The sequence below is a fragment of the Phacochoerus africanus genome, chromosome 7, assembly GCF_016906955.1.
Source record: "Phacochoerus africanus isolate WHEZ1 chromosome 7, ROS_Pafr_v1, whole genome shotgun sequence".
NCBI classification, from domain to species: Eukaryota; Metazoa; Chordata; class Mammalia; order Artiodactyla; family Suidae; genus Phacochoerus; species Phacochoerus africanus.
The window spans coordinates 24843893-24854363 of NC_062550.1; the positions used below are offsets into that span (position 1 = coordinate 24843893).

General features: G+C 53.3%; 1 protein-coding gene across 1 annotated transcript; it reads left to right on the forward strand.

The window, feature by feature from the left end:
* The first annotated feature begins 255 nt into the window (after positions 1–255).
* Positions 256–10471, forward strand: GDF11 (growth differentiation factor 11). The gene is made up of 3 exons (XM_047786851.1): positions 256–723; positions 6173–6570; positions 7075–10471. The coding sequence occupies exons 1-3, from the start codon at positions 288–290 to the stop codon at positions 7453–7455; spliced, it is 1215 nt and encodes a 404-aa protein (XP_047642807.1). The 5' UTR covers positions 256–287; the 3' UTR covers positions 7456–10471.

Genomic DNA, 10471 nt, shown 5'->3' on the forward strand with positions numbered 1-10471 from the left:
CTGCCTCTTTTGTTGGCTCCGCAGCCAATCGCGGCCGCTGACGACACGGGGGCCGGGGCTATAAAGGGCCTGGCCCGGGCTCGGGCCCCCCCAGCCGCCCGCCCCGGCCGCCCGCCCGCCCCGCCCGCGCGCCCGCCGCCCCCGGCCCCCCCGGCCCCCCCTCGGCCGGGCAGCCCCCAATCCCGCGCCGCCCGGACCCCCTCCTCCTCCCTCCCTCCTCCCTCCGCCCCCTCCCCTCGGGACTCCGGCGTCCCCGCCCCCCAGTCCTCCCTCCCCTCCCCTCCAGCATGGTGCTCGCGGCCCCGCTGCTGCTGGGCTTCCTGCTCCTCGCCCTGGAGCTGCGGCCCCGGGGGGAGGCGGCCGAGGGCCCCGCGGCGGCGGCGGCGGCGGCGGCGGCGGCGGGGGCCGGGGGGGAGCGCTCGAGCCGGCCGGCCGCGTCCGTGGCGCCCGAGCCCGACGGCTGCCCCGTGTGCTTGTGGCGGCAGCATAGCCGTGAGCTGCGCCTGGAGAGCATCAAGTCGCAGATCTTGAGCAAACTGCGGCTCAAGGAGGCGCCCAACATCAGCCGCGAGGTGGTGAAGCAGCTGCTTCCCAAGGCGCCTCCGCTGCAGCAGATCCTGGACCTGCACGACTTCCAGGGCGACGCGCTGCAGCCCGAGGACTTCCTGGAAGAGGACGAGTACCACGCCACCACCGAGACTGTCATTAGCATGGCCCAGGAGAGTAAGTGGACAGCGGGGCAAGAGCGGTGGGGTGCTGGCTCCCGCTCCCGCTCCGGGAAAGTGAGCGCCTGCCGCTCGAAGCGGGGCGTTCCGGGTTGCTCCGGCCGGAAAGCCTTTTCTGAGAAAACTTGACGGATTGGGGGCCGGGGGCTGTTCCACAAGTTTTTCGAGCTGTAGAGATGGGCTGCGGAGTTCTGTGCACTTTTGGTCCCCGGAGGTGAGGGGGCAAAAGGAAAGCGTTGCGAGATACCACCTCCGAGCCGGGATGTGCGAAAAAGATCCGGCTTGGGGGGGATACTGGGGAAGCCGGGGTCCGCCTGTAGGGGAAGGAGCAGAAACTCGATCCCGAAAGGCCGTGGTAGAGAGGCTGAAAAATAGAATCGGGAGGCTTCGGGACCCAGGCAGTCCCAGCCAGGCTGCGGTGCTCTCCGCCTCCCAGTGGCACCAATTCTCCACCTCTTCCACCTTGGGCTTTGCAACGCGCCCCCCGGGCTGCGAAGAACCGAGAGCTCCTCTCCTAATCCTAGGAAAGAGATACCAGAGCCCCGTATCTCTCCCGGCAGCCCCGGCACCCATTCCACCTGGGACCCTTCGGACTCTCAAGGGGCCGGTGAAAGCTGTGCCTTCTCGGTACTGACCGAGCTCAGAGAACTCAACTTCATTGCACTGGGGCTAAGGGCACCCGTTGGGCAGCTCAGACCTCTGTGTTGGTTGTATTCCATGTTCACTTGCCCCAACCCTCAATGAGACTTGAGGAGAGGGAGAAAGACCTAGCAAGAAAAAGAAAGAAATAGATGGGAGGGAGGGGGGAACCCAGGAGTCCTAGCTAGCTCCTGGCCAAACGGAAGATGAACATGTTAATAGACTTGAGCTGCTTTGAAATTTTATGGCCTGGAAAATCCAGGCCAACACTGCCCCCCCCCAACTCCTAGCTCTCCCTAAGATCAGATGACTCCCTTTTCCCCTCCCCCACTGAAGTCTTCCCCCCCCCCCACCTCCAACCAGGCCCTCTCTTATTCCCCAGTGGTTTGGCAAAGCCAAACCCCCCCACCCCAACTGTTTGGTTTTATGGCTCTGAAGAGAAGAGGGGGAGACTGGTTTATTGGCAGATGGGTCATAAAAACCCGGGGATGAGGGGAGTCCTAGTGGCCCACCCCCAAGGGAGAGGCTCGGGAACCCAGGTGTGCATGTGGGGGGCTGAGTGCCTCACACTGCCACCAATTTTTCTGCGATCCTAACTCCACAGTACTTGGTCAGGGCTGCAAAGAATAGAACACCAAAGGACTAGGAAACTAACCTGGGGTAGGGGGTGGGAAGGCCTGGGATCTGGTGGTGAGTTCCCCAGTCTCCTTTTGCTTCTTGAGGCTTCTGCCTCATAGAAGCTAGGGTTAGTCTGAGATTGACTGAGGGCAGGGGTCGGAGGTGGGGATTCTAACAAACTTAGAAACCAGAGAGTGGTAGAGGAATTCTGAAGAAGAGTTTGCTGGAAGAAGATGAAGGGTACAGAAGGAAAGGATACTCTGGTCTATGTGGTATAGTGTGTGAGAATTTCCAGAATGAGTGATGGAGCTGTGGACTTTCCCTGCCCACTCTATCCTTAGCATCCCTTAACCAGTTGGCCTGAGCCTGGAATTAGCCCTGGTAATGGGGATGCAGGAAGTAAACAGACGCTGCATGCACAGTTTGGGGACTGCAAGTTACACTAGGGATGGGGAGGAGGGGGAAGGATCAGCAGGTGGGGTTCTACCCCAGCGTCTACCCTCCTGCTGCCCCAGGACTTAGATAACTAGGGAACTGGGTCTCCAGCCAGGTATTGTACGTCCCCTTTAAGAGCCAAGCTGAGCTCTTAAGAGAGGGAGGGGGAGCCAGGGGAGGGGAGGGAGAGAGGGGAAAAGGAAAAAGAGACTTTTATAGTCTAATCCCCAGGGACCCGCTTTAATAAGAGACTTGTGCTCTGCTAATCGGGGGAGGTGTTTGTCAGCAGAGATGGCCTCCGCTCCCCTCCCCCTTCCTCCCCTCCCCCAGCCCTCAACCCTGGACCCCAGCCCCCACCTCTCCTAGGCTGCTGTGCCTGCCCTAGTTCTCTCCACCCTCTCAGGCTCTCCCACCCCAGCCTTCTTCCTGGGAACCCAACCCCCTTGCCCTTCTGGGAGCCAAGCCCAGCCCCTCAGTTTCTCTCTCCTCCCTACACCAAGAGGCCCCTGCCCTCTCAGCCCAACCTCCTGCCCCTAGGCCTTCCAGCCTGGGTAAGGAAAGTGTGTTTGGTGTTTGGGGGTGGGGGGGTGGGAGGAGGAGGAGGTGGTAAGCAGGGAGGGGGTTGGGCTTTTGCTGAAAATAGTGCAATGACCTCTCTCCAGACCAGAGCCGCCTACTAAACCTGACCTGCTGCCTGCCACCAACCCGATCAATCCAACACAGATGTGGCTCTTTCCCCTCCCCTTGGGAGCTGGGCCAATGTGTGTGTTGGGGACTCTCTCAAGCCCCTTGTTTCCCTTGTGGCTCTACCTGCTTCTCCTTTGTTCCTCGATCTGTATCCTTCTATCCTTTCTCTTTATCCCAATAGGCTTAGCTACCTCACTCCTTTCAGTTTCTTGACCCCCCACTCACTCCTTTTGCACCCCTCCTCCTCTCCTAATGTTCTCCAGCTCCCAAACTTATTTCTTCTGCCCCTACTATATTTTCCCCTCTCTGCCTTCTCTCCTCCATTTCTCTTCTAACCTGACTTCATCTCTAACAGCCTCTTCTCTATTCTTTTTTTTTTTTCTTTTTTCTTTTTAGAGCTGCACCTGCAGCATATGGAAGTTCCCAGGCTAGGGGTTGAATTGGAGCTGCAGCTGCCGGCTTACACCACAGCCACAGCAATGCCAGATCTGAGCCATGTCTGTGACCTACACCACAGCTCATGGCAACGCTGGATCCTTAACCCACTGAGCAAGGCCAGGGATCGGACCTGCATGCTCATGGTTCCTAGTCAGATTCATTTCTCCTGTGCCACGATGGGAATTCCTCTATTCTTATTTTCCTATCTCCAGTCTCTCCCACGTTTCTTCTCCTTTCCCTTTTCTTTCTCCTCATGTCTCCGTCCTGTCCCTTTGTAGTACCAACTGTCTTCATATCCACTGGGGGAGAAGTGTAAGGTGATTCCTGATGGTGAGGATGGGGGACTCTGCCTGAAGGAACCAAAGACTTAGAGGGATGGGGCCCTGGAGACCAGTCCCCCATTTCTAGGCCTTGGGTCAGCTTAGGTAGGGACATGTGTTTGGAGTTTAGAGAACTAACAATAAACCAATTGAGAAACTACTACTATTTTCATATTCTTTATTTAATGTTCAGCACTCCTATGAAGCAAGGATTACCATCTGTATCACCGAGAAGTCTGGAAAGTAAGGTCAGATACTGGTTAATGAGTCAGGCAGTGATTAAATCCACTTCAGTTTAGTCAAAGAACAGTGTTTAGACGCCAAGAAGAACTTCAGGCACTTGCCTATATAATTTAAGATTGAGAGTTTAGGGAGTTCATTCAACATGGATTTATTGAGCACTGCCTGGTACTGTGGGCAACAGTATGGACAGTGTCTACCCTCATGCAAATTAGTACCTAATGGAGTTCCCATCGTGGCTCAGTGGAAACGAATCTGACTAGCATCCATGAGGATGCAGGTTTGATCCCTGGCCTTGCTCAGTGGGTTAAGGATCTGGCATTGCTGTGAGCTGTGGTATAGTTTGCAGATGCGGCGCGGATCCCACAGTGCTATGGCTGTGGGGTAGGCCGGCAGCTACAGCTCTGATTAGACCCCTAGCCTGGGAATCTCCATATGCCAAGGGTGCGGCCCTAAAAAAGACAAAAGACAAAACAAACACAAAAAAGGAAATTTGTACTTAATGGTGAAGACAGGCAGGAAAATCAGACAGACCCTATGCTGAAATTAGGCTTAGTATGCTATTTCAGTTGCTGCTTGTCACTCTCCATCTCACCAGCAGCCCCAGGGACTCTCCTAATCCCTGAATCTCCACTCCCCAAACCCTGTCCTATTGCACCATCACTGCAGCTCCAGCAGGAGATTACCTGGGAGGACTACCAGTGCCCTGGGACCTTGGAGAAGAACCAAGGGAAGGAAAGCTGCAAAAGAATTTTGTGTCTCGTGTCCTGAATATATGAAGATCACTAGGCACTTTCCTCCTCATCTCACTTGAAGTATCCTCCTTCTCCTAGGGTGGGAGTGTGGGATGGATGCTGATGGTAGACAACAAATGATAACTTCTCCATGATCATGCAGATGTGGGCATGATACATAAGGACCTAGACTTTCTCATCATCCTTACATGGCTCTGGAAGCTAGTTCCTGATTCTTCCTCTCAGAGTATATTTAGAGTGGGGATGGATATTCCTGTCCAATAGAAACATGATTTAGGGCATTCTCAACTGACATAAGAGATTAGAAAGGGAAACTGAGAGGAGCTACAGTGGAAGCAGAGGCAGATAGAGAATTCATTCTTTAAACACAAGAAGGGTCAGTGTAGGGTCCAGAACAAGGGGCAGTGGGCCAAAATGTAAAGTTGGGATATTAAATCTTTGTAAAGGCTTACTGGCGCTGGACTGAGAAACTGAAGGAAGCCCAAGGGAGAAAAGAAGACTGATTACATTTGATTTGGTGTGTTGAATATTATTTCTGATGGTTTGGGAAAGTAGGAGAAAGAATACATGGAGGTAGTTTTTCCTTTCCTTAAAAGTGGAGACAACAAAATGGTGATGAGGAAGCAGCTGAGGGAACTTGTTCTCAGGGTCAAGGGATGTTGTAGTCAAGATGCATGGGGCTTGCTTGAGTAGTACCATTCTTCTCGGTGTGTTATTTCTGGTGGGAATGATGTGAGAAGCCTAGATCTGACTGCTGATTTACTTCAAGGAATGAATTTAGTCCATGCTCCCTATCTGGACCTTGGGTTATCCATTCTTTGAGGCCATCTGTTTTGGGGGGCCTGTGCCAGGCTCCACCTGGCCACCAGACAAAACAGAGCAGAAATGGGGAAAGGTAACCTGAGGACAGCAGGTGTGATAGCAGGTTTGCCTCCTATGGAGAGCATCAAAGATTCAGAACAAGTTGGAGCCCTATTTGCTGGGCAAAGTTGGAGAAAGGGAAGACAGCAGGGTGGAAGAGTTCTCTAATAACTATCTTTGCAGGCTATCTGGTAGAGGGGAACCTGTGCATTAGGGCAAACAGATTAAGGAAGGGGTGCAGATCTTGTAAGGCCCAACAGAGCCATCATCTTACTGGGGGAGCAGGGTGCTATTCTAGGCTCCGGTGACATGGTAGTTAACAAGAAAGCAGAGGAGAAAGGTAAAGAACTGGAGAACACGGGCTGAGGAGTCCAAGTTGCCGACACCCCCCAGGGCTGCTGACGCCCTCCACAAACACCTTTTGCTGATGCTGTGCCCCCTTCTCTCTTATCAGCGGACCCTGCAGTGCAGACAGATGGCAGCCCTCTCTGCTGCCATTTCCACTTCAGCCCCAAGGTGATGTTCACAAAAGTACTGAAGGCCCAGCTGTGGGTGTATCTACGGCCTGTGCCCCGCCCAGCCACAGTCTACCTGCAGATCTTGCGACTGAAACCCCTAACTGGGGAAGGGACAGCAGGGGGAGGGGGCGGAGGCCGGCGTCACATCCGTATCCGCTCTCTCAAAATTGACCTGCACTCGCGCTCTGGCCACTGGCAAAGCATCGACTTCAAGCAAGTGCTACACAGCTGGTTCCGCCAGCCACAGAGCAACTGGGGCATCGAGATCAACGCCTTTGATCCCAGTGGCACAGACCTGGCTGTCACCTCCCTGGGGCCGGGAGCTGAGGGACTGGTGAGCAGGAAGCCTGAGACGTTGGCAGATATGTATAACTGGCCCTGAGGAAGTGGGATGTTGGAAAAGGTAGACCAGGAATGCAAAGGGTGTTGTGTTGAGGGTCAGCATTGTCTAGGGCCTGGAGCTGACTCTATAGAGTTAGGTGGTGGTAATGGGGTGCTATCACTTTTCAGAGACCCAAGGCAGGTAACGGCTGAAAACTGGATTTGGGTGAAGGTGAACAAATTCATGAGACAAAGGTGGGCTATTGCTAAGACTTTGAGCTAAGGATGAGGGCCAGGTTGCCAGGAGAGGGAGAATTAGGCAAGGTGAGTTGAGGAGAGATGGCTAGCTGGCAAGAAAAGTGGGCAGAAGGTAGGGCTTGGGGATGGGAGCAATGGAGAAGCGGAGAAATCAATAATCTCTGTTCCCATCCCCTGTTGAGGGGCAGGTGACAAAAGAGCAGGGAGTGGGAGCTCTTCAGGGCTCTCTCACATGTCTTTCTTCTCTCCCTCACCCCAGCATCCTTTCATGGAGCTTCGAGTCCTAGAGAACACAAAACGGTCCCGGCGGAACCTGGGTCTGGACTGCGATGAGCACTCAAGTGAGTCCCGCTGCTGCCGATATCCCCTCACAGTGGACTTTGAGGCATTTGGCTGGGACTGGATCATCGCACCTAAACGCTACAAGGCCAACTACTGCTCTGGCCAGTGCGAGTACATGTTCATGCAAAAGTACCCGCACACCCACTTGGTGCAACAGGCTAATCCAAGAGGCTCTGCTGGGCCCTGCTGTACCCCCACCAAGATGTCCCCAATCAACATGCTCTACTTCAATGACAAGCAGCAAATTATCTACGGCAAGATCCCTGGCATGGTGGTGGATCGCTGTGGCTGCTCCTAAGGTCGGGGACAGAGGATGCCCCCCCCACAGACCCTACCCCTAGACCCCCAGCTTTGACCCCCTCCCCCCAGGCCCTAAAGCTCCCTCCACCTCTTCTGATGAACATCACACCTTGTTCCCTGCCCAAGCAGTGTGCAATACAACAGAGGGAGGCAGGTGGGGGATTGAGGGGTGAGGGGTTTGAGGGAAAGAGGGAAGAGGAGGGGGCATGGTCAGGTGGGGAGTGTGTGAGGTCTGAGGTGAGAAGTTTTGGCAAGAAGACTGAGAGATGTAGAGACAGAGTAGAGCAGAGGGATAGAGACGGAGGAACAAAAAGAGCAGCAGCGAGAAGGCAAAGGGATAGAGATGCAGAAGAGACAGAGACTAGGCAGAGATAAACAATGAAGAGACCGAAATGGAATATTAAGAGAAAGCCCCACACCAAGCCTCCTTTCTTCCAGTGGCAAGGTGAGGGGCTTGGTACGGTCTGGGGAGATTCCCCCCTGACTACCATTATCAGTAGGAGAGGAAATCCAGACCCATTCTTAGCTTCTTCCCTTTTTCCCTCCAGCAGTGGCTAGGGGAAGGGAAGTAAGGGCAGGGGCAAACGTGAGGATTTTGGAACTTTATTTATTTATTTATTATGACTTTTCATTTTTTGGTATTTGGCTTTACTGAAATAGAAGGGCCCCTGCCCACTGTGCCCCATTTGTCCCTTATTCCCCAAACCCTGTCCTCCCTCAATACCCACCTACTTAAGCACTTGTTTAAAAGCCTCCAGGGTTGAGAACGGGAGTAGAGGGCAAGAGGGCTGACACATGGAAGTTTCCAACCCCAAATCACCCTACTTAACCTTCCTGAGCCAAACGGGTTGAACTGAATTCCAGCAATCGCAGAGACAGTGAGAGGTTAGGGTTTAGAAGCTTGGGGGTGTGGGGGAGGGCGCTCAACATCCAGGATCTATATGAGAGCCACTAAACTAACCCTCAGGTCTACCCTCACTGTACTGACTTATTTAGGCAAAGGTGTGGCCTGCTTATGCTCAAAATCCCCCCAGCCAAGAGAGAGACCAAAGAGCCTGTGGAATGCCTCTGCTCCCAGCCTCTGTCTTCAGGTTAATAAAAAGAAGAATAGAGAGAGCCCAGAGTCCCCAGGTCTGGGAAGGGTTAGGAGAGGTCAAGAAAGGAGTTGTAAGGAGGCTGAAGGTTACAGGGCGTTTGAATCCAAATCACTGCTCTGGGCTAGGGAGGAAAGCCAGCAGACCAAGGTGGAAGGGATTCTGGAGGGGGGATATTTTAGTCCCCCAACCCCAAAGCTCAGGGTGGAAGGAGAGAGAACAAGGGAGCAGAGTGTCTATAATTATTTTTATCTTTTATTTTTGGAACCTAGCAGTACCTGGCAGCAGGGAGGGGACAATAAAGTGGGGGAAAGCATCTGACAAGGCCAGTTAGAGCAGAGGACAGGAAGGATGGAGACTCCCTGGTTTGGAAAGCTAGGAAGCAGGCAGGCACTGGTTGCCACTCCAAGTCACTAGCTGGGCCTATTCATTCCTCCACAATCCTGACCCACCCTCCTCGGGACGCACTGTGCCTCGGTTTCTTCCCCTCTATGGAATGAGAAATAGCAGCACCCGCCACAGCCAAGAGATGAATTCTGAGCACTTACCACGGGCACTTTATGGACATAAAATACCTCTCGCTGTGGGACAGATAACCAGGGCACCAGAGTAGTGGTGAAGAGATGTGAGGCTGAGGAGTCACAGGCTTCAGAGCACAAGTTCCCCTCTGCCTCCCTCCCAGCTGGACAGTGCCTGAAGCCAAGGAGTTGAGAATCTCCTGACCCATACCCTATCCATACCTCACCACCAGACCTCTTGGTTCCAGACTAGAGCCTAGAGGATGTCAGGAGAGGAGGGGAAAAGAACCTTCAGCAAAACTGTCACTCTAAGTAGAGCCAGCAGTTATGGGTCTGATGCAAACAGTGCTGAACTAAAGTAAAGCCCAAGTTGGAGAGCTGATCTGCAAGGTTGGTTCTTCCCAAGAGCATGACTTTCCTGCCTGGCCCAGCTGGTGGAAGGGGAAAAGGTATGTGGCCACCCTTGGAAGGGTGATGTTGGTGAGTTTTGGCATCTTATTCCCATTCCCATAGTGAAGAAGTGAGATGAGGTTACTTTGGTACAGGAATGGGCAAGGGCTGTTAAACATTTCAACTCGCCTCCTCCCACATAGCAGCTAAGCTAACCCCCCAGCCTCTCCTCTCTGGCCCTGTTCTTCATCTTTCCTTCTGCCCCAATCTTGGAAAACCAAGACCCACCTGACCATCAACACCATTCATATTTCCTTGGTGGAAGGAGAGGAACAGAGAAGTGAAGATCAGAAGATGCCTCCTCCAAGGCCAAATGCCCGTGTCTCTTGATCTTGGCACAGGGTGGGGGTTGGACAAGAGGCATCAGGTGACTTCCTTCTACAAGTTCTAGAGAGCTGGGGCATTAGACTTGGGGGACACTTAGAATATGCCCCTGTAATCCCACCAAATAAAGACCTTTGGGGGAGGGTCTTTCTCTTATGAACATAAATCTGAGTTTTAAGTCTCATTCTCCTGGTCCTCCTCAACCCAAAGAGGCATGGGATAAATAGGCTTGGGGGCACAGCCCAGCAACCTAGTGGGAACTAGTACCCCCCCCCCCACCTCATGATGTGTGTGGACCTGGCCAGTGCCCCTCCGATCATAATTAGTGTAATTATTATTTACTTTGTGTATTTGTTACACCATGTGTGTGATTGCCTTTGTTTGTTAAGGGTGTCTGAGGAGTGTGGGGCTGACAGGGGCACTGGAATGCCAGGAAAGGACTTCTTCACTGAGATCAAGGCTTCCTGGAGGGAACCATTGCAAAAAGGCCATCAGGCAGTTTTCAAGTTATGTGACAGAGGGCAAAGATGGCCATAGGGTGCTCTGAATTTTGGGATGGTCACATGACACAATCCAGCACTTGAACCTGAAAAAAAAAATAAATAAAAGCAGTCAAAGAGTTTAGAAA